Below are 25,450 nucleotides of genomic sequence, written 5' to 3' on the forward strand. Positions count from 1 at the left end.
ATCATAGTAGCAATTTCTCCTTCCTCTGAACAAATTGCAAATGCTCTTGGACATGTATCAGTTGCTTTCGTACAATTCTCTGCCATCGACAACATTATCATTTGCTTATGTCATGTCAGTCAAAATGAACTATACTTTTGGATGCTAAATAGTCATTCCCAATAAAACTAATAGTCTTTATTTCATTGCTTGAGTCATTACATACAAAATTGGTGAATTCGTTTTCAGATGCTGTCAAGCAAATGTTATACCTTTTTTTCATTATTTTTTCCTGTCCCCGAAATTGAACAATTTCTCTCATGCCATAGTCCCTGAGAATGAGAGGGGTGGAGGTCAACTCAACAAGTATGTTGTTGTGTGGGATAATGTCCCTTTTCACTACTCACATCTGGTCAAACAGTGGTTTGCAGCACATGACAGAATGCCTGTTGAATATCTCCCTCCCTACTCCCCATTCCTTAATCCGATAGAGGAGTTTTTGTCTGCCTGGAGGTGGAAGGTTTATGACCGGCATTCACATGCACAAATGGCCCTGCTAGCAGCCATGGATGCAACATGTGACGACATCACAGCAGAGCCATGCAGAGGGTGGATTCGCCACTCCAGGAGATACTTTCCTCGCTGCATTGCAAGGGATGATATCCGTTGTGATGTAGATGAGAATATGTGGCCAGACAGACAGGAACGTCTGAATGTGCCAGAATGATTTACGTATGTTCAGTTACAATATGTACTGTTATATTGTTCACATTTGTGCACAGCTCTACCAAAAGGGTGTTTCTCATGTTTATTCTAAATACGTGACTGTAGAGTATTTTCCTTTTGCACAATGTTGTAGAATTACAAACATCCTACACAGTAAAAATGTGAAACATACGTATTCAGTGTCTTGTACTCACTTACTTCCACAACTACAGGAATGTCTAACTTTACTGTAGATTTTACTGTACATGGCTGTGCAAAAAGTGTATAGTGCTGTCTTGAGCATTTTCAGGTAGTGTCACCGAGTTCTGACCTTTTTTTGCATTGAAGACACTGAGAGAATACTGTACACTGTCATAATGAAAACATGACAAAGCCATTTGATTATCTTGTTCATCAAGATGGTGTCAAGACTTTTCATTTTGATGACACTGACACTTTCATTGACATGAATACTTGCTTTTGAGGAATGTATTATCGATTTTGAGCAAGTGACCTGCTTTTGCAGGTTATCCACTAGGTTTTGCAGTTTGCACTAATTGTTTTGAGAAATACACTAACTGCTGTGCAAATGTTAATAGTGATGTGAGAAAAGCACCAAAGCGACTGAGAAAAACTGTAATATGCACCGCTCCTTAGGGAGGTTTCCCATGTGACATCATTCAGTCACTCTTCCGGGTCCAAACTATTCTGCGTTTATTACTGTGTTTTTAACACATTTTAATGCTTTGTATATTGTTATATTTAATCTGAACAAGCCTGTAAAAAAAGTGATCACTTTTACTACCGCTATTCTTCGGCAGCACGTTTAAAACCCTGCGATGTAACGACAGCCCAGCCCATGCAGCTGTATATTAATGACTAACCTCGTATTGTGGCTGGATTAGTTGTTCTCCTGACTGAAGTTTGGTCCGCATCTTTTTCCTGCCACACGATTGCATCTGTCTCAAACCATCGAGAACCCTCATCTTAACTTTTTCAAGTGGAAAAACGTTAGCGTTTATCCTCCAGCTTCACTGTGCTAATGTGTTTATATTATGCTAACCATAGCTGTGTAGCTAGCCACCACATAGCACAATATTGTATAACAGCTAGCCCAGTTTACTGTCTTCATTTATGTCAGAAGTGATAGCAGAGCTGTACATTTTAATTTCTCAGAAATCCCTCAGTCAGAACATGGTATATCATCTTTAGATGGAAACCAGAACAAAATTTTTTAGATGGAAACTTGCGAGCTAACTCCCTGCTAACTTCGAACTTGTTAAACTTTATAGTCTGTTTTTGTGGATGCCTGGATGTTAAACTTAATTGTTACACCTGGTAGAGCAGCCAAACTGATCATTTTATTAAAGATAAAAGAATTTAGACAGCTTGTAACCCTCATGATGCTGCAGTGTTTGTTTGACTTTGGCATCTGAAGCAGTTTGGACCCAGAAATGGCTAATGATGTCAGACTTAAAGACTGGATAGTCATCATGGAAGTGGTACAATCTCTGGTTGCGAGGGAAAAATGTGCATTTCCCAATTGGTTGGTGAGTGGTTCCTGGCTGTTGCTAGGTGAAATAGGTTGCAGAGGGCACCATAAACCGCTATGTGATTACTTTGTTTGCTAGCACATTACCTTTAGTCTGTGTGGAAAATAATGACTTTTCTGCAAACACTTGGAGAAGAGTCGTTATTTTCTCAGCACTTAGTTGAGCTGTAGCAAGTTAAAGTAAAAGTTGTGCCAAGCTAATAAGTTCCAAAGGGTGCAGCTTTTATACTTTTAACAGTTTGTGTCACAGTCTTCACGGCTTCACTAAAGCTCGGAAAGCAGCTGGCGAGTGTTTGCAGAGAAATAAACCTCCAGCGAGTCCTTGCCCATCGATTTGGGAATATTTTTTTTTCCTCACAACCAGTGTAGTCGTGGATAGTCGTGGATTGCTCTCTAGGCCTGTGTGACTGGGGCCTTATTCACTGTCTCGACTGTCACATGTACATAATGCGAAAAACTGATCATTTGTGCAAGTTTTAGTAAATATTGGGAATGATTTTTGAAAAAATATGGTTAGATCAGATATGTAGACATGAAGTGTGGGCTTTGGGACCTCCAACCATACTACCTGACATGTTTTTTTTAATTGGCAGTTAACACATCAACAATTAAATGTCATAAAATGTTACAGAGTTAATAAAATATGACCTCACTTCCTGTTTGGAAGCTCTGCAGTTGCTTTTAATTGGCAAATCATTTGAACTATCAAAGTTTAAAACATCCATATCATAACTTTTATGAAGCTTGGTCTCAAAATTAACACAGTCCATGATCTAATATGGTGCAAGATGATGTCCATTTTGCGATAAAGTCATGTTTGAAAACTGGACATATAGTTTGAAAGTTACCCGCACCAATACAATTCCACTTTTGACCCACTGGTGGTAGCACAGTGCTTGATGTGCAGGGATAAAGCTCAGTGAAACTTACTGTTTATGCTCTAAAGGAAGAGGAAAGAAGAAGAAAATGGTGATTAGGAGCAGTCGGCGCTCTGAGCCTTTTCCTGGTGGCCAGAGGGTTGTTTTGACCTGCATTGAGCAGCAACTTCCCCAGCAATATTATAGCGAGCAAGATGAGTTCAGAATCCACACATCTACTGCAACTCTCCCCAGGGCGAGGGTGCACTCGCTTACTGTAAGTGCATCTTTTGGCAAGGCATGCAAGTCTGTGAACCACTCCACCTTTAACCACATTTACAGAGCTAACAGTATTTCCTGCTAGCTTATTTTGTTAGGTGGATATTTCCTACCTGTCTTTGAAACCATATTTATCAGTTGACATCGGCTTAGCAAAGACGAAACAACAAGCTTGAAAAGCTCACAAACCCTGCATGAATGCAGTTTAAAGGGATTATGAATGAACCCACCAGTCAAAAATCATTGTACTTATTAGTAAATTGATTTTCTTTATTTCTTTGTTTTCTCTTTCTTTACTTATTAGTTTAATTTTGGTTTTTTTTTATGAAAATCCTGGAAGTCTCAAGTAATGTCCCCCAATCTCTGGTCTTATAAACATATGATGTTTGTGAATTATTCATAAAGTAACATAATAGGTATATAATATTAACAAATACATTGAAACAAGTAGACAGCGCGGTGCTTCTCAGGTTGAAAACTCCTGCTGTTGCTACCGAGATGTTGTCGGGCACTTAGATGCTTAGTTAAGTCTCAGTCCTCAGTAGATGGTAGCAGGTGTTCTGGATAAAGTGCTAATTTAGAAAAGCATTAAATGTGCATGCAAATTGAAGACCATCATGACCGCATGGGGTGAATGTAATGTGTACTGTTTCAATGATTTCTAATCAGATTAATTAGGATTCATTATATTTACAGCAGCAATAAACAGAAATTAATAAATTAGCATGAAATTTGCACACATACATCTGGGGGAAACACAAGACATTACCACTGGCTTTCCCTTCCTGCTTAGGGGTGTTACCACTTCTGGCTGCACTGACAAAGTTATTGACAGCAAATCTCATTATGCCAAGGACTAGCCGAGAATCAGCCAAGGATCCACCAAGGTCCTGTCATAGTCCAGCCAGCCATCTTAAGTGGCTATAGCTGTCTCATGCCACTTTTCTGCAGTGATTGTCAAAGCATTTTACAGTTTGGCTCTCTTTTTACATGTTGTTGTGCTCCACTCCTTCAGGATATAAGAAGGAAGGGAGAGCCACACAGCAGCCAAAACTACATGTGATTTAAACTTGAAATAACTACAACAAAATCATACCAAAGTAAACGAAAATCAAGCTGTGTGCCATGAAATGCGCCTGCCTTCTGGGAGGGTAGAGAGCCATCCTGGAAGAAAAACAGTTTGCAGTAAATAAGCTCCCAAGCAAGTGAAGTAATTTCCTTTACAGTGGTTGAAATGAATTTTCTCCAATTCTTATGATAGCTTAATTGTAATAACGAGAGACAGAATATCAAGAAAAAATCCAGGAAAAAAACACATTACATAAAGGTTATAAATGTATTTACATGTCAGTGAGTGAAATAAGTATTTAAACTCCAAGCAAAACATGACTTAGTGCTTGGTGGAGAAACCTGCGTTGGCAAGCACAACAGTAAGATGTTTCCTGTAGCTAGTCACTAGTTTTGCACACTCAGGCGGGATTTTTTCTCACTCCTCTTTACAGAAACTCTCTAAATCCTTTTGTAGTTTTTTTTTTTGCAAGGGATCAAATAAGTATTTCCTCTACTGTATCAGATGTGGGGAGCCGTCAATTAGGACCTGAAAATGAGGAAGCAAAAAGCAGAAAACAAACAATATTGACAAGGCCTGGGTCATTACACTGGTCATCACACAGTCATCCACAGTGAGTTTTGCAAAGAGAATGAAATTAAATGTGGAAAAGAAGAGCCAAGAATAAGTGGACAGCGAGCTCTTCTTCCTGCTCCACATCCACTCCTGGTTTTAGAGAACTATTATTCTTATCCATTATCCATTAAGGAAATCCCAAAAGCTCTGAAAACGCTGATGTAAATGCAACATGTGTTTTATGTGTGCAGATGTGCATGTGTGTAAATGGAAAGGGGAATTATTCGTATCAGGCACTCTCCGTTAGTGCCTGATAATCAGTGACGTATATTAATGGAAAGATAAGCACAACTGTCGTATATGATTTCCTTTCATTCTTGCTGCTAAGTCAGCCGGCAGCCATCTGGCTCCCTCTAAAACGCACACACACGCAGATACACAAAGTCTCCATCGCACCCTCTCACAGATAGGAACACACATACTCTTACACACACAACCAGTCATCAGAGAGAGGGTATCATGGAAGGCCAGGATGACCGTAACTCCTCGCTAATGGAGTATTCAGACATTCATACACTCTCCTTCTTTTACACACAAATCTACACCTTTTCTTTTCCTTCCAGGTATTTGTAAAATTGCTTGAAGCTCTTGAAAACACTGAGTAGTTCTGAGTACACCAAACCTGGCCAAACCACTCAGGACAATAGAGGCAATCAGCTCCCGGTGTTTGCTGGTGGTAGCCGCTGAGTTTTCGCCCTCCCCCTGCGCGTTTCAAAAGATTTTGCTGATATGTTAACGTCCACGCACAGTATATGGTGCTGTGCCTCTGGCTGGGCCTAAAAAAATGATGTTGATGTTATTCATGTGATATGAGCAGAGAGAATAAAAGGATAAGCCCTTGTGCTGTGAGCATTAATATTAACACCCACAAGTCAGCGCGTGACTAACCGTGGTCAGCTGGCTTTGCGCTGACATAAAGCTTAAACACTACTGGTTTTGTTGAATTTTGGATTTTCTCCCGTTGCACAGCCCCAGAAAAGTTTCCATTTCAAATAAAGTACTGCAAGACATTGCAAGGCTTTGCACCGCCTACAGTTTCTGTCTGCAAGCAAAAGCAGTCAGTAAACAGTTTACATTTATTGGACTCTTTAATCCGTGGTGACTGATTGTCTTGACCATGTAGGACTTTCAGTGTCTCACTATTGAAACAAATCTGTTATCTTGCTGTGTCATTTTGAAAATCTCATACACATATATGACAAGCTTAACTGTTCAAGTAACTAGTAATCTGTATAGTGTAAAACACAGGTTTTATTCTAAATGTGGTAATGAGAGCTGAAAACAGGCCACTCATCTGTGTTTAAAAAGGAGCCACTCAGCAGTTAAAGCCTGTGCTCCCATTGGCCTCCTCTGTGCTTTATAAATTAAATTAACACACTTTGCAAGTTCTCCAGTGAAACCGATTTGCAGTGAAACTTTTCAAGGACCTTTCTGGCACCCTGATATTTTATGCATCTAAAGCAGCCTGCCAGGTAAGATCAGTAAAATATGCACACAGAAATCTGTTCACTTAAAGGAGCTGTATCATTGCAATGAGCATCACTTTTCTCTGTGTACTTTTTCTTCTATGTCATTCCTCTATATTGCTTGTAATAAAGTAAATGACTCTGTGTTTTCCACTGTAGTAGGGCAGCCAAGTAATGTCAGCATGTTTATTAAATAAAGATTAATAAGTCATTTTTTCATGTGACATGTTCATTTGACCTAAAATATACATTTAAGTATACAAGCCATTGTTAGTGGGTTAAAATGGGGTCAACACCCCAGCTGGTCTAACCAGCCAATCGCATGGAACAACAGAATGCATTTAGGCAAGTAGACATGGCCAAGACAGCCTGCTGATGTTGAAATTGAGCATCAGAATGGGGAAGAAAAGTGATTTAAGTGACTTTAAGCGCTGTTAGTGGCAGATGGGCTGGTCTAACTCAAACTTTAGCTGGGTTTGGGCAAGTTCTGAGGATTCACTTGTAAAGAATTTCCAATAAAGGCTTTGAATGAAGACTGAAGTTCTCCCTGTTTGATTTGTGCTGAGCTGATGAGGCTGACATCACAGCTGTCTGTAAACCTCGTGATAAAAATGGGCTCGCCTTGACAAGCAAGTTACAGTATTTCACACTGTGGTGTTAGTTCATTTATGAGAACATCTGAATCTTTGTGTAGAAGACAAATGATCTGCAAACACAGGATGTCGAAGGCAAAGCCGACATAATGGAAGATAAATGGTTTCATTATTCACAGCAGGATGGGTGACTTGGACTCAAACTGTTCCTTAAAAATGCTGCAGAAAAGGTGATGCTGTCTGTTTGGCTCCAGATGTTCTCAATGCAGAAATGATGAGAAAGCCAGTCACATGGCAGCAATTCAGTGTGGTTGCTGTTGGCATACAAACATGTAGACCGAATGTGGCATGGTTGTTGGGATCGGCGTAACTTTGTGATGCACATTGGGGAGGTCAAGATCTCTGTCTAAATAAATAAATAAATCTGGGTAAATTCCCAGATGATTAAACATGCAACTATTTTGCTGGTAATACCTGAAATGAGTAAAGAAAATCAACAGCCTATTTATGCAAGATAATTCATAATTTTATTGGGGGTTATATTGGCTGGGTCTGATTATTGGGGGGGTCATAACCCCCCCTAACCCCCCTGGAAATTACGCCCCTGGTTGTTGGTGTAACACCAGCTGTTTGAGTATTTCAGAAAGTACTGATCTCCTTGCCTACACAACCATCTCTAGAATTTACAGTGAACGGTCAGCAAAAGAGAAAACGTCCAGTGAGGGCCAGTTCTCTGGGTCAAAATGTGTTGTGGGGCAAGATAACCATTCGTTACAACTAAGGTATGCATACCAGGATCTCTAAATGTAACACACGATACTTTACCTCTACTGAATGTAGAAAAAGTTAGGATCTTGGGCTTACGTTCTCTAGGAATCGACTAAGGAGCGAATGACACACAGCTAAAAGAACAGTCAACATTTATTCAAAACAAAACCAAAACAGTCATTCAACAGTTCACAACAGTTCCAATAGTCCATATTTGTCAGTCCGTGTATTCAGTTTTAGAGTTCAGAGTTCAGTTTTCAGAGTTCTTTTCAGTCTTTTCAGTTCAGGTATGTGAGTGTGTGTGTATAGTGTTAATGTTAGTAGTACTACCCGGGTAGTGTATTGTTCTGAGATCTCATATGCTTATCTGTCAAGAAGTAACGCAGTTGTCACTTCTAAGTAGGCTGGAAACCTGATCCTGGGGATCCGGAATCCTGGCTCGCAATTTTAGACTCCAACAAAAAAAACCAACCTGCACAGGGCAGTGAACATATTTTACATGAATATCATATAACAACTTAATCAACACTAGTGATCAAATACCTCTCACTCTTTGTGCATAACGACTTAATGCAATCGATAATAAAATTAATCAAAGAACCTTAAAACAATTTCCACATCATACAAATTTAACTCAAATCTCATATTTTATGAACAGCAGTCACATCAATCTAATGAATTGAGAGAATGCACATTACTGATGCACGAGGAAAGTGCAAAACGTGGTCGCAGTTCTATTTAGCCAAAGACTGCTCATATTTATCATCTCATTACAATAAATGAAACTTACCTACTAGCTTCCAAAGAAATATTTCCGATTGGTTTAAAACATTCACAAGTGAAGAAATAAAAAGATAAGACAGCACTTAAAAGGAACACATGAAATTTACATTATACTAAGCTAATGATTAGCTAACGATTAGCTTGCTATGCTAGCGCAGTTAGTCAACTCACCGGAAATGAACAAAAACCACAAAAACAGAGGTACATCGGCATCAACAAAAAGTGTCCGCGTTTCCCAACAAGCGGAAGAGTAAAATCCAATTTGTGTCTTCACACATAACCTTTTTCTTGAACAAGGATTAAAGAAAACTCGGTGAGTAGCTCCGACCAGCATACGTAGCCTTAGCGCTATTCTCCTTCTCTACATCAACTCAAGTTCACAAGCACTAAACAATCTCATAGTGCCACCTACTGACATTCTTTGGGAACAGCAGTTCATTTTCATGAGGCAAATTTTAGGTGGGTTACATAAACATACCCTGAAGCAGATGGGTTACAGTACCAAGAGAGAACAATGGGTGCCACTGCTACCAGCTAAGAACGGGAAACCAAAGTTACAATTCACACAGGCTCACCAAAATTGGTCAATAGAAGATTGGAATTTGTATCAACTGTTTTATCAACTGTTCAGGCTGCTGCCAGTTTATAATGGTGTGGAAGATTCTCTTGGCACACTTTCAATTGAATTCAGTTCAGTTCAATACTTTAATGTCCCACAAGGGGAAATTAGTTTAGCAGCAAGGGCAACAATAAGAATAAACAAAACAAAATTAATAAATTGAAAAAAATAATAATAGAAAGAATAAAAAATAAAAAGCCATGAGACAGTTATTTGCCATTAAGGAGATGGGTTGAAGTAGGGATAAAAGAAACCTGAAGTCCTCACAGGTACTCTAAAACGACAAGCAGGGGAAACAAGTCAAACTCACTGTGAAGTGGATGGTTAAAAAAATTAACAATAAAATGAGCCTTCCTCAGCACATGCCTGGCCAAAAGCCCGTCTCGCCAACGCCCTGAGATTTTGCTGGCAGTTTGCTGGCAAGTCCCAACCAATTCTTGTTCTTGAGATTCATGTTACCAAACCAAGCAGCAAAATAACAGATTCAATAAAACTTCTGTAAAACAAGGACAACATTTCAGATGAGACATTAAAACATCTAATTTTTCTTAAAAAGAATAGTCTTTGTTGAACTTTTTTGGTAGTGGCATCAGCATAAGGCTCAAAACACAGTTTGTGGTCCAGAACAATCCCTAAAAACTCTCCACAATCTCAATATCAGCAGCTTTAGTGATAGTAGGTGATGAGCTATAAGAAGACTTCCTAAAATCAATAATCATGTCTTTTGTTTTTCACACATTTAATGAAAGGAAGGACTCATCACGCCAAGCCACAAAATCTTCCACAAGCTGCCAATGACCTGTCTCGTCCTCCACAAGAAGACTAATGATCACTGTGTCATCAGCAGACTGTTTGTCAGTGAAATTACGGTGACACTCATTCGTATACAGAATGAACAGAAGGGGCGAGAGACAGCAACCCTGGCGAGATCCAGTAGAAGAGGAGAGCACATCAGAAAGTACACTGTTCACCTTCATGCATTGTGTCCTATTAGTCAAAAAGTCTAGCCAAACCAGCCAAACCCAACTGATCAGACTAGTGAAGTGATCATAAAGCCTATCAGCAAGTAAGAAGGGCTGAACTGTGTTGAATGCAGATGAAAAGCCAACAAATGATAATCTTGCATGAGTGTTGGGCCTTTAAAATGCTTATACAAGAAATGCAGGAGTGTGACAACAGCATCCTTCACACCTCTTCCTGCCATATATGCAAACTGGATGGAGTCGAGGTGATGTTCAAGCTGCATTAAAATTAATTATCTTCTCAAAGGACTTCACTAAAGAAGTCAGAGCCACAGGCATAAAATTATTCAGTACCTTAGTGGAACTGCCCTGCAGCTGGGTTCCTTAGTACCACCTGAGCATCATTTAAACACACAGCCTACCCGAGTATTATTGTTGAGTATGTCCATCCCTTTAAGACCACAGTGTGCCGATCTTCTGATGGCGGACTCCAGCAGGATAATGCTCCATGTCACAAAGCTCAGATTATCATGAAGTTGTTTCTTGAACATGACACTGAGTTCAAAATCACAGCCAGAATCTCAGTCAAACAGAGCACCATTGGGATCCTGAGATTCACATCATGGATGTGCAGGCAACATATCTGCAGCGTCTCTGTGATGTTATCATGTCAATGTGGGCCAAACTCTCAGTGGAATGGTCCTAGTACCTTGTTGAATTAAGGCAGCTCTAAAGGCAAAAGTGGGTCCAACTAGATATTAGCAAGATGTAACTAATGAAGTGGTTGGCGAATTTCAGTGACAACCTAGAGGTCTGTAAAATTAAGCAAAGGAGTAACTGCTTAAAGGCTTTCAGAGGTCTGCGCCAAAACAGAGTCAATCTTTAAAGACTCCCATGGTAAAATATCCAACTTCAAAGCTGAAATTAACAAGTTACCAGCCTGTTATAAAATCTGGCTTTGGTTTATTCAGCTAATCTACCTCATCAAGCATTGTTAATGTGATTCTAGTGTTTTATTTGTGCACTTTACTTGTTAGCAGATCTGTGCGATGCACCCATGAAGTCTATGGATTCTACTTGCTAACCAACCACACTATAGCATTAGCTGTTAACTTTGCGCTTCACCCGCGTCAAATATGTATGATCACTTTGGGTCCAAAAAAACAATTGTTATTTATGTTGGTCTTTGATTAAAGTCGCACTGTAACTCTGACCCAGGGCAGCTGTATGAACTATTTACAGAGCAACATTCAAGGGCACTAAATGTGTTTTAGCCCTGAGCTAGCTTGCCCTCAATTGGATCAAGATAACACACATATGGAAGGCAAACCCGTTAAGAAAGGGTTTAATTAGTTTTGGGAAAACTCAGCTCTGGGCTGAGGATAACACTGGGTTATAACTTGCTGCAATAAAAATGCAAAAGATCAAGCGAGGATGGCAGCACCCACAGGGTTTTTAGTTAGTGTCATATTTGGATAGCAGCGAGGAAAGGTGCTCGTATGGTAGGAATGGAGGACACAGAGGGAGCAAGTTATGGAGCTAGAAGCGGGAAAGAAGAGGGGAATATGCGTTACAGGAACTTAATAGCGCAAGTGCAGCAGGGATGACAGGAGGGAGTATGGAGGAGAAGAGCAAGGGGAGCACAGAGAGAGAAAGGCGGGGATTAAGACAAGGAAGGATAGATTGGAGGTGTGAGAAATGTCTGAAAAGCGTGTGAAGTCAACAGCAGTTGATTTATTTCCTCACATATAAAGGGCAAGTCAGGTTTGTCAGAAACATCAAAGGCTACCAGAAGACGTATAAAATGATTTATTTATCTTATCAGTGATACTTGGGACAGAGAAATGGTCTGGATTAACTAAAACTGTTTAGTTAATCATTATCTTTATAATGACTACTTGTAAAAAGGTGAAGGTTTGCCTGTATTAAAGTTTGCAGCTCCCTTCAGATCTGCAGCGTGTTTAGCATCTTTACAGCCTGTAAGCATTCCATCAAAGACACTCTCAAAAAGCCATTATATGCCAAGGACGAAAAGCCAGACAGAGATTTGTAAGATAGTTAAACATTCAGCATCCATCAGGTCAGATTTTTCCTTTAAGAGTCTGCAAGAACAAAAAAGGAAGCTGAAAGATAAGAGAGTGAAGCTACTTATAGGTTTGTCTAATATGTTGTGCAAGTTAGAAAGAATGATTGTATGACCTCCTTGGTTAATATTAATTATTAAATAGTGTTATTTAAATTGGTTGGTTTCCTTACAATTACCCTGCTTTTAAGCATAGTACTCAAATTTTCAATAGGGTTGAGGTTGGAGCTTTGTGAAGACCATTCCAGAAGTTTTATGTTAGTCTTCTTTATCCATGTCAAAACCAGTTTTAATGTGTGTTTGGGATCATTGTCCTTTTGGAACTTGGTGTCCCAAGTCTAGCTGTTGGTTAGAGGTGAAGTTGAAGATTTTGGAGGTAGTCCTCCTCCTTCATTATTACATTCACTGTGTACAGTGTAGCAGTACCACTGGAGGCAAAACAACCTCAGAACATGATGGTACCACCACCATGCTTGACAGCTGGTACATTTTTCTTAGGTTTGAAAGCCTCACCTTTACTCCTTCAAACATACCCCTTGTCACTGGGGGCAAATAGCTCAATATCGGTCTCCTGTGATCGAAAGATTTTTTTCTCCAGAAGGCACTGATTTTGTCCATGTGGGCAGCTGCAAATGTAATTCGAGCTTGAAGGGGTTGATTTTGGAGAAGAGGCTTTTTTCTTAGTCTACACTTAGTTTGCTCGCTTCATTGTTGACAGTGATGCTGGTGTTCTAGCAGTTTCCAGTTCATGGCAGGCTTGAGCCTTGGTGGTTCCTGGGTTGTTCCTGAACAACCTAACCAATTTGGTCTTATTAGAGGGTGGTCCAGACTTTTGCAAAGTGGTGATACATCTGAATAACTTGTACTTATGCACAGTTCATTGAACTGATGATCGTGGAATCTTCAGTTGTTTACAAATGGATCACAAAGACCTTCCCAACTATTATTAATTTCCTTTTCAGATCTTCACTGAATTCCTTGGACTTTTGCATTATTGATAGTACTGACTGATCCAATGAGTGCTATCAAAAATCATTTTTATGCTAGCAAAGAGAAACTACCAGTTGTAGTCAATCATGATGGCTAATGATAGGTTAATAGGCTTTTTCCTTGTCAGTTACATGATGTTGTAGAACCTTCACCGCTGACTAAATAAATCCAAACCTGTGCAACCAGCTCTTGTTTTTTAAAGTCATTAAAGATGTTTGCTGTACAATCATTCCATCCTAGAAACAGGACAGTTCAAAGAAATCATTAATAGCCCAAATGAGATCCATGCCCTTGATGAGCGTTTGTAAACTTCTGACCACAACTGTACATGAGGCAGGATACAAACTCGAGTTTCAACCAGCCATCCTCAAACATACACCACATCCTGTTAGGTATCTACTTCAGATTTTTCTACTGAGACGGGACGGCCATTGTCCAAGTTGTTGTTTGGTGGTAATAGTACATTCAGTGACTTTACCTCCCTACTCCACATGTCCTTACACTGCATCTCCTCAATGCTGAACTCACATTGTGTTGCTGCTGCTTGTTATTTGTTGCTTGTTAGTCTGGCATCATGTGAGCAGAACAAATGAGTGAAGATGTGAAAAAACAGGGCTGCAGTGTTGGGACAAGGTGCTGCAGCCTGCCAGGTAAGATGCCAAAATCAAATACTCACACTGTCAGTGAGATGGGGAGGGAGATGTTGGCAGACTCATCAAATATTTGTAAAGAAAGGGAACCAAAGTCAAGCAAAAAAAAAACCACACATCCACTGCTTTGCAACAGTCTGGCCCAGGTTTGTGTTCTAGAGCAGCTTCAGCTGAGAGAGAGTAGATAAATCTTTCAGTGTACAGGACAGTTAATAACAGGAGATATACAGGCTTCATTTTGCCAACAGCTTTCTAAACTACATCTTTTTGCCCCGTTATCTTATTTCCAACCATATTGTCACTCCATATGTGTGCTGCAGGCGCTATAGCTCAGCAGCCATGTCTGAACACACTCTATTACAGCCCCTCGGAGTACCATATCATCACAGATATCATGGCTCAACAGAGAACTGTTTACCAGTCAGACCACGGGCACAGAAAGGATCATAAATAATTAAGTGTTCAGTCGGCACTTTCAAATTCCAGGAAGCATTAATGACTGCTAGATCAGACTGCCTATAAATGTCAGTAAACACTCCAAGTTGAGGACAGTGGGTCTAATCACGTTCTGATGTAATCAACTCAAGGAGCTGATATGGGAGCAACACTCTGGGGAACCAATCAACTGAAGCGTGACATGCTTTCTTCTTGCTGCACAGCTTTGTTGAATCACAACAAGAGGATTTTGGTTTTCATGGTCACTAAACTTTTAAATTGATGGCAGGGGAATTTTCTTGTCTCGCTGTTTTCTTGACCTTATCCGATTCACGGGGTTTGATTAGACCTCACTACAGGATGCTCAAAACAGCCATCGACTGTGGTAGTGATATTGATCCCACTGAGCCATAAAGTAAAGCACATCTGACACGCTGTGTGGTCTTTTATTGCTAGATTAAAACATAATTTATTTCACTGCTTTGCACTTTCAACACATCGGACTTGGACACATGGGATGAAATGTCTCTAATTCTCATCTTATGTAACAATCAAATGAGTTTTTAATGAGGGGAAGCGTGTTTGGGGTCACATTAATGGGTTGCTTCAATCACATATTAAAGGAGTTTTAAAATGAACAGAGCCATGCTTAGCTGCTCTGCTCATCAGTCTCGCCTTATTTACAGCAGCAGCTCCACTTTGTGTGTTTGAGTGCAAACGGGAACAAACAGGAATTTCCCCCCCTCATAAAAACAAGCTTCAGTGCACTTTATTGCAGAGCACCAGTTAGAGCTTCGCACCGGACACTGCTGTCACACTACAGCTGCACTATTTTTATTGTTCCTCTTTGGTGGAAACCTTTTAATTTTTCTGAGTATAAGGTCCCTTTACTATGGGATGTTGAAAGAGATTTTAGGAACTCGGAATGCATTTCACTGAAATCAAGAGTCTTCTTTGTACGGTGGCTCTGAGAGGTCAAATACACTGAGACTTAAGAAAACACCAGGAAATAGAAAAGAAGCATTTTAGGGGAGATAATAACATGACAGACCAGGTGTGGAAGTGACAAGTGAAAAGCAAAATGCTAATACCAAACCTATATCTACAGTGTTATACTGATTTATGCAAATAAAACACACATTACCTACATCTGAATCCACTGCTTCTTGTCTTCTCTGTCACTACTTCTTCTGTCACATTATTGTCTCCAAGAAAAACACTTCTGTTGTACTTTTGAGATTTAATTTTTTCAATTTTTATTATTGCATTTTATTAAACGTCTGTTGTGTTTTGTGTGCTTTCGCAGTGTGTTTGTTATTTGGGGCCAGTTTAGCTTTATCTTGAATTGGATGCTTACTTCAAAGATTACCACATCTGCCTCCATCTCACCCTGTCACTAGCATCCTCCTCTGTTACACCAAACTCTGTATATCCTCCTTCATTACATCCACAAATCATTTCTGTTGCCTTCCTCTTTTCCTCCTCTCTGACAGCTCCATACTTAAGATCCTTTCCAGATATATCCACTATCCCTCTGCACATGTCCAAACTATCTCAGCCTTGCCTTTCTAACTTTGTCTCCAAACTGCTCCACCTGAGCTGGACATCTGATGTATTCATCTCTAATCCTGTCAATTTTGGCCACATCACCTCTACTTGCTATCCTTTTGTTACAAATCATCCCTGACACTTGTCTCCACCCACTCCACCCCAACTGCACTTTTCTCTTCACCTCTTCTGCAACGTTGCTTTGGATGGTTGAACCCAGGTATTTAAACTACTTACGTTTATCTTCACTACCCCAATCCCTTGCAGCTTCACCTCTCCAAGTGTTTCCCTCCCATTCACACATGTATTCAGTCTTGCTTCTTGATGGCTTTCATTTCTCTTCTCGCCAGTGCATACCTCCACCTCTCAGACCAATCACTGATGTAATCCCATCACCACCTTGAATGCTTACTACCCCTACTGACTCATACTGCACACCTCACCGCTGTTTTGATTCTGAGCGTCTCTATACTTCTCCTCCATCAACACTCTCAAAGCAGCATCTGTAGCAATCTTTCTCAGCATGAAGCTGATTACTGACCTTTTTTAGTTTTTCTGATAATCTGGAATAGCTGCGAAACAAGATGTGCTTATTAAGGATCTATTAACTCCTTTAACTTACTTGTTCTTTAATTTAATAGTAGTATATAGTAAAAAAAAAACCCAAAAAACCCTTTGTTTTGAAAAAACTCCTGCGACAGCTCCCCGTCTCATGGCTTCAGCTGGACCGCAGAATTCAGCAGCCTTCTGTCCGAGTGCGTCATTTCTTGGGAGGAGTCAACCAAAGCAAGCATGGTGCCAAGTAAGCAAGTAAAGAGGAATTTGGAAAGGAAAAATCCCTTGAAAGAAACTTTGCCTCCTATCTCTGGATCCGAACCAGAGGCAGCAAGAGCTCGGTTGGATTGTGTGATGAGTGTCTGATGAGGACTGGAGGCAATCTGATAAAACAATCAAAAGAAGAACTGACGATATTCCAGATGACATAAAGGCTGCTGTCTGCAGATATGAATACCTCCAAACTTTGGCTTTTCTTGGACATGAAAAGTTTGAAAAACCACTGCTTGATATCACAAACAAGGCTTTGGACATTGGAAAGGTTTCTATGTGGATTTAAATGTACTCTAGGACTTTTGCTGCCATGTTTGGTTTGTTACTTAAGTTTGAAATATAACAGGAGTGTGTTTTGAGCTCTTGGTAAGATTTCACATCTTCCTAAAGTAAGTAAAGTAAGCTTTTATCTTCCAAAATGCATCTTCACATTTCTACATCTGTGTTTAAATTTTAAAGACAACAACTAATAAATTATTACATGCACTGAGAGGTAAAAAAACAACAACAAAAAAAAACAGGCCTTTGTTCGTTTGAACATTCATTGCGTCTCATTTCTTTCTCATCAGTCATTTAAAAAGCTGCAGCCTTTTGTTGAGGCTCGATGAGTAAACAATTTAAACAAAAATGACTAGCATAAATGCTTTCTCCAGCTGGTCATGAGTATCTTTTGCAGACATTTCTTTGACACAAGTCCCAGGAGGTGATGTTTTAGTGCCCAAAATGACTGATGTGAATCTGGAAGCCTCAGGCACAGAAGACCTTCTGGACAAACGCACACAAATACATGTTGAGACACAGCTGAGCACCGTAAGTCTCTATGCCAAAACACCAGATGTGACATGTACACACACACACACGCACACACGCACACACAGACAAATCCAGTGGTGGTAATAACATCAACAGTCTCCCTCATTCTGCTGCACCTCTTTTCCTTCACCCTCACCTCTGCATTATTATTTCTATCCCACCTCTCATATCTACTGTCACGATCTCTTGTTCGCTGTCTTCCTCCCCCTACACGTTCCTGTCTCACTCACTATGTCTCATGATTGACAGGTCCTGCTGGATCTCCAGAGATGCCTCTCTTGAAATTGCAGGGCTTATCAGACACATTGCATTTTCTAAATTACAGTTTCATGAAATTGCCATCCATATGGTTACAGATATATATATATATATTGTGGATAGTTTAAAAAAGGACTGTTAGATGGACAGGGATACTAGGATAAATTTGCACAGGCACAACAGATCTGATTTTTGGATCCCTTCTGGTTTTCCTCTAATACAGTGAGACAGTCTGGCTTGAATCAGATTGTATCTGTTTAGACAGTGATATGGAGATGATCCACATGTCATAAATTATAAATAAACACACTTTCTGTTGGGGTCTAAATAAAGCCAAAGCAGGTCTGTAACTACCATAGATGACAGTGAGGTCATGTCCTCATACTCTGGCTTTTGTGTTTCACATGTAAAAGATCCAATTCATCAAATGAAGAAGGATGGATATAATTAAGTAAGATAATATAAACTCAAAGCATACCACATGCATAGTCCAGAATATAGCCATAACTTAACAGCCAAATTATAAGAAATAAAACATATCCCAGTGACAGTTGTGCATGTGTCAGCATCATCAGGACCCCTCTTCATCACAGGATGTATTATGGGATGGAAAAAAATATATATATATTTTTTTCACTTATACGCAATATTTTTCTTGTTCAATCTGCACTTTAATCGTTGATTTTTGTGAAGTATAGCAGATCTTAAACAACTGAGTCACTGACATTCTCATTACCATTAAACTTTCCTTTCATCTCAGCATGCTATGAAACAGAGGTCTTGAATCTTAAGATAAACAGCGCATTAGGAAGGCTTTTAGAGCCTTTCAAATTTCCAATTTTTTTAATTTTTCAGTCTCACAGATCTCATCTTTTCCTCGTGAATCAAGATAAATTACTTACTTTCAGTTTATTTATTTATTTTTTCAATAAATGTATTAAAAATAAATGACTGGCTGAAATATTTCATATATGTATTCAGACCCTTCACTTACTACTTTGTTAAATTACCTTTGGCAGCAATGATAGCCTCAAGCCTTAATAGGACTAAATCTAGGAACTTTTAGAAGATTGGCTTAATTACAGGGTTGGATGGGAAACACTGATGCAGGGCCACACTACTCATTAGGTACAGTAGGTGCACATCTGTTGGGTTCAGGTTCAGACTCCACTTGGTCCGCTTCAGCACCTTCGCAGAGTTTAACTGAAGGTCATTATCTGTTGAAATTAAACTTTTGCTCAGCTTTAGATGCTGAGCACTTTGGAAAAACAACTCTTTTATATCCTACTGCCTCTACACTTCCTCCTGTCCTGACTACACTCCCACTGCCTGTTACAAAAACAAACATCCGCACAGCATGGTGCTGTTACTGCCCTATTTTACTGTACTGATGGTATTAATGAAAGATGCACAATAGCTCTTTTGGTCCTTGCACAGTGTTGGGAATTGTGATAAAATACTTTAAACTTCATTTTATCAGACCGAATAAAGATGACAATGCCTCTCATAGTCATGTGCTATCTGGCAAAATCCCAGTGCAGCTGTCATGTGTCCTGAGGCTTTGCAGATGTGTGACTGCTTTTTGGGTGTGCGACAATCATGGTGATACACAGGCTTAGAGACTGGTCTGCCATCATCTGGCAAACACCGCTTGTGAGGAAAAAATGAGTATTCCTCAATCACGTGTGAGACAAATTGCTGTTGGTTGATGCCATGTACTGGGAAAATGATTGCTAAAACCTCGGTCATCAGTGAGTCACCTGTCGCTATGGGAAAATGCGTATTCTGCAACCAGTTGGCAACAGCCTGCTTGTCATTACTTTGATAATGACAAGTGCAATTGGTTGCTAGTCATCTGTCGTTTGCATGGAAGTAACAGACTTGTCTGCAAACACTGTCCAGCTACTTTCTGCACTGTACTGAAATACTTTTGGGACACAAAATGGAGACCATTTGGCTTCAAAATAAAGGTTGCACTTTTTGAACACACTGGCTGTAGCGGTGAGGCACAACTTTTACTTTGAAGGTAAACAATCTCAAATTTCTTAATTTTTACTAAATCTTGGCTTTTTGCAGACAGACATGAAAAACTACAGACAACTGTGGCAGTCTGCTAGCAACTAAAGCAATCACTCTCACGTTTTTGGTGCAGCGGCTTCTTTGCATTTGCACCTGGCCGTTATTTACCCTCTTAATTCCTATGGAAGCGGTAAGGGTGTAACTAGTTCTTCACAAACTGCTTCTGCTTAGTTTCTTGTCAAATATATGAACTGTAAATATGTCATGTGCCGTAGTTCATCTGAGGCTGTATTTACCTATTTTTGTTACATCCTGTTATGTAAAACCTTAGAACTGACAGAAGGTGTCCTTATATTTTTACCATAACTGTATCATTAATGGTGACCGTACTGTATTCAAGTTCAGAGGTCCTCACATTGTGCATATTTGCATACCAGTGTAGTATAACTGACAAATTATTAATATCAATAGTTACAGATTTTATTTATTCACTGTTTTATTGTAGTAACAATGTTTGATCTAATATATGACTATACGACTATCTTTACTCATACAAACAGACTGCAGTTTTGCCAATTATATATTGAGTTCTCGTGACTAGAGCAAAAAATAATAAAACAGGAGCAAACACAATCCAGATGTAAACACAGAAATAGCCCCACGCACCAAAACTCAAAGAAAGCCCTACTACTATGTAGATCGATGCTAGACCCTGTAGCTTATATGACATGAAATCCTGGTCATTCACACAGATGTTTGATTGGTCGTTCTGATCATGACGATGATGAAGATGCACATATGCAACTGAGCAAACACAGGCGACAAATGTGTCAATCAGTCACGGTCTCTTCATGCTCACACAGCCTCCGGTAGAAGACCAATCAGACAAAATGATTGCAAACACATGCGGACATGTGGTTTTAGGCGAAGGGGGGTGTATTATTATACAAACTACTTACTTCCTTTAACATATGAGGCAACAATAACTGAGCACTGAGATGTTAAACTGCTGACACCTGACACCACATTTACAGGCTTTGGACGTAAACAAACAATCCCGGTGCTCCCGTCAAGCTCGCACCGCTCCTGAATTGAATCTCTGCCGCTTCCGTGAGTGTACTGGAAGGGCCATATATGGCAGAAAAAGATCTGGACCTTGAGACCTGTCCCCTGTCACACACAGACACACGAGTGTTTTCCAATAAAACCGTGAGGTCTTCTGTTTGAGAAGTGCAGAGAAAACATTTCCAAGTGTGTCCGGAGGAGCCCGTACTCTACGAAGGACGATTTGGTGTTTGAAAGGAGGATGAGCGCGCGCAGTGAGGACACGCCGTGAAAAGTTAAATATTCACAACAATGCAACTTTCATTTTCACGGATAAATCGTCCGGCGCTCGCGGAGGGAGCGGGCATGGCCTAAAAGGAAGGATTGTTTTTCAGCGCACGCGGACGAGTGACGTGCCTCAGCCACACGCGTCTTTCTCGTGGACGCTTCCATGTGTTAGCTCTCTCTCTCTCTCTCTCTCTCTGCTCAGCTGTTATATCCCAGCTCGCCACAGCTCAAATATCAGTTACCGGGTCCCGACCAATCCCCGCGCGCTGTCAGAGCTCGAGAGAGGAGGCAGCAGCGGACAGCGGAATCGCAGAGAGGCGTACCGCACTGGGGGGTAAGGAGAGAGGAGCACACACCCAGCCGTCCACCCATCCGTCGGTCCGTCCTCCTTCACCCCTCCCGGCCTAAGAGACTCGCGCACGGGCTGATCCCTGCTTCCAGCTGCAGCTGTTCGGGCAAACCGGAGAAGCGCGAGGCAGGATGCGCGATGGGACAAGCGTGCGGACACGCGCTCCTCTGCCGTAGCCAGCCGCCGTCCTCTGAGATGTAAGTGCGAGTGTTTCTGATAAGTGTGTGCATCTCGAAGCTGCCTGCCACTCTTCCGCTGTGGAAACACATGGCGTTTAGCAGCGAGCCAAATACTGAGTGGTGTGTGTGTGTGTAGTAGTAGCAGCAGCAGTGTGAGTGCGACCTGCAGGGTGTCAATCTCCGCACTGACAGCGGTGGTAATAGACCCCACGTGAACCGTGCATGCAGCTGTCAGTGCAAACCCGCACACAAAATCACCGTAACGTCACCAAAATGTTCTCTGACTGCTCCCGCAGGGAATTTGGTGACCTTATCGCCCCTTTGTATCTTCCAGGAAATCATGACATTACACTGATGGGCTGCTCTTCCTCTAATATTCCTACAGGGAGAAATACACCGCCAGCCGTGATATGCCTCCTAACTGGATTCTCTCCATGAAAACTATGATATTAAAAACATATTTTAAGGGCAGACTAGATCTAGAATTAATGATAGTCTTACTCTGTCTTTCTAATAAGGTACCCTTCGTAAATGGTTTATAAGCTGTTGCTAATAGCTTTATTAATGTTTTAGAAGTAATTTAGCCACGTTTTAAGATGAACTAAAATAAGTACAACTGTGGGTCGCCAAGTTGGGGAAAAACTGAGTGACTGGAGCCAGCCTTTGACCTGGAAAAAGGCTCTCTGGCAACTGCACAGATATCTGTTTCTGACTTTTTCTGCATGCCTTTATGTCTTGCTGACATGTTAAGCCTACTCAAAAGAAAGAATGAACACGCACACACACACATCTGATGCGGTTTATAACTCATCTATAAAGCTATTATCTGCCACTTTGAAATCCATTATAGAGAATGCCTTATAAGGGAAATTATGTTTGAAATCCCCCGACCTTTTTGAGATAAATTCTTCTGTTGTACAGATTTTTGTCTGCTGAAACCCTGAAATACATCACCACAGAGCTTAAACCGGGGCTCTTTTTCAGAGTTAATGTTCATTCCCGTTCCCGAGGCTGTTATTCTTACTTTCTAAAAAAGATAGATGGGGTTTTTTTTCTTTCACAGGAAGGCAACGATGAGCCCTGGATCAAAGGAGGCTGACATGATCATTATAATAATTGGCTGCTCTATTTGATCCAATGTAGCAGCCCAGTATCGCATCCTAATTTTGTCTGGTTTACAGTGTTTGTCGTGTCAGAGGGCTGTTTATAAAACGCTGCATTAATCATTGCTTCAGCTGGATGTGTTGCTGTGCTGGAGTTCATTGTGTTGTGTGCTGTAGCTGTTTGCCCTCTGTCTGTTTGACGTGAGTCTTCACACTGACATCTGCCTGAACATTGATGAACTTTTAAATGTCAGGGCTCAATGATTATCTAAATGTTAGTTAATAAAGCAGCGCGGTCCTCACGTAGAACCCGCTTTCTGCCGTCTGAAATTAAAGTTTACTGTGTAAGCTCACAAAGCCTGCTCTCAAATTAAAGTGACACTGCATGAGCAAACCGATCAGATAGCAAGCACTTCTCGACAAGGAAGGCATCCGTAGCACACTGTGTGTTTTATAAAACTCCCCACCCCCTCGCCTCCTGTGTAACTGAATAAGATCATTTGTGGATAATAACCCAGTGATGTCATTTTACACTGACTGCACATATATTAGTAAAATCTCCCTCATAATAATTTCAGCTCTGTCTGAAAGTTGGAAAAAAATCCTCTAATGGCTTTTATTCCCTCCTTCATTATTGGTTTAAACTCAATAAAGGAAATCACTGGAGGATAATGACTTTCATTCACCTCACCGCAGAGAAGACTAAGCTTCTTACTTTGAGCGTTTGTTGGCCATTCCTGGAAAAAAAAAGATTATAGCCAGAAGTTTGGGGGAATAATGAATGTGCCACATGGATGTCAGTGATCACTGATATACAATTAGATTCAGTAGCTGGTCTCACCTGCTTCCCTCACGCTCGAGCAGGTTTGACAGCGCACACCGGTGATCTGAGGGGGTCATTAAGTGTGGCACTTTGACAAAATACAGAAAAGCAGATGTCATGCCTGTACCCGTTGGGATGTGAGCCTCCTGCGACTGAGTGCTGAGATCAAATGCAGCGCTTTTGGCTGAAAATTCTGAGAGAGACATCTGCAGGCTTTTGCATTTTTGTCATTGTGATGGGTTTTCAGAGGTATGGATTCCTGGATCGTTGCTTTGAGAGGCAGTTATTCATCATCTGACACAGTGACAGCGCTCTACAGTATCAGATGCACGCTGCCTCCGAATCGTTCACCGCTCTGTGTTTAATGTTTGTGCCATGCGCGTTACGTTACTTGAAGTGTTCTGCGGGTTCTAAACATCCTTTTAGGAAGCCACCTTCGCATTCGGCGCACTTTGCTTATTCGCTGTTGTCATTTTAACAGCTGACACACATCGCCCCTGTGTGTGTGTATCTGTGCGCCAGCTGGTGTGCACGTGAATGGTATCCAGCCTGAAAAATAGTGCAGTTTGTTGGAGCAACGCCAGGAAGTCAGATTCCCCCAGCCTCCCGCTGAACACACACACTCACAGCGAAATGCACAGAAGTACACAGCAGAGGAAGAGTTGTAACCCGACTCCTGATGAGTGAGCATGTGTGTGTGTGTGTTAGAGAGAGGGAGACAGGGAGAGGGAGAAAGGATGCTGATGTTGCACTGTGTTATCATCAGTAATGGGCTCATCAATACTAAAATATTCAGAGAGAGAGAGACAGAGAAAAGAGACAGAGCGGGAACAGGCAGATAAAGTGAAGGCAAAGAGAAAGTGGCACAAACCTTTGTGTGCACTGTTTGCTTGCTTTTGCACATGTTTGTGTGGTTTTGTGTAGCTACTAAATATGTGCGCTTCAGCAAAAAACATACAAACAAACATTTGGCTTAAAAACTCTCTATTCTGACTTTTATCCATATTTTGATTCCCTCCCCCGTCTCCAGGATTTCATGCAGCAGCATTTATCCAAAAAGTACAATGTAGTCTGTGCATGAGCTGCTGATATACAATTTTATTCGCTTAACAAATGAAACCATTACCTGTGCTGCACAAAAATAAACATCAGAACAAAATTATGTCCTTTAGCTAGGGTGTAAATTTAATGAGTTAAGTTTGCTTGAAATATTAAAGTGAATGAATAATTGGTTGCTCTCATTATCTGCATGAAAAAGCCTATTACGAGGAAGCTGTTAAAGCTTCGGTGCAGCGTTGAATTATGAGAGGTCAAAGGTTAGAAAGAAAGAAGAATCATGAGCAGATTGCAGGGAGTGTGTAGCACATTGCACTTCCTACATTCATCATCACATTATTGCATATCACAGAGTTGCAATCCAAACGATTATGTGATTACTCGAAGTTCTTTAATTATCTGCATTATGGGTGAACAGAGAAACATCATAACAGGGGTTTTGCATATGTGATGTCACAGTAATATCCTCGACAGTGTAACCACTTTCAAATGAAGAGATGTGCACATTATTTATAATTTATTGCACCAAAGGAAACTGCGCAACAGCCGTAAAGAACTGGCATATCTATAGTTGCTAACACCACCTCAGACCTCTCCTATCACCTCTAAAGGCAATCAGATCCTCAGATCCAGAGATGTTTAAACTGAGTAAGCACAGACCAAATTTTGAATCCCAACATAAAATAGAAGCAGAGACGACCCATTTCCAATCACTGTCAGCACAACATTTTCTGTGA

At 40.6% G+C, this 25,450-nt stretch overlaps 1 protein-coding gene across 1 annotated transcript in view; it reads left to right on the plus strand.

Moving 5' to 3' along the window:
* The first annotated feature begins 21,451 nt into the window (after positions 1-21,451).
* Positions 21,452-25,450, plus strand: part of LOC134640857 (cGMP-dependent 3',5'-cyclic phosphodiesterase) — a 170,296-nt gene continuing 166,297 nt past the window's right edge. The window contains exon 1 of the mRNA XM_063492896.1: positions 21,452-21,749. Within this exon, the coding sequence (XP_063348966.1) occupies positions 21,691-21,749 (59 nt within the window). The 5' untranslated portion in view covers positions 21,452-21,690. The remainder of the gene's footprint in view (positions 21,750-25,450) is intronic.

The sequence above is a fragment of the Pelmatolapia mariae genome, linkage group LG14 (assembly GCF_036321145.2).
Source record: "Pelmatolapia mariae isolate MD_Pm_ZW linkage group LG14, Pm_UMD_F_2, whole genome shotgun sequence".
Taxonomy (NCBI): domain Eukaryota; kingdom Metazoa; phylum Chordata; class Actinopteri; order Cichliformes; family Cichlidae; genus Pelmatolapia; species Pelmatolapia mariae.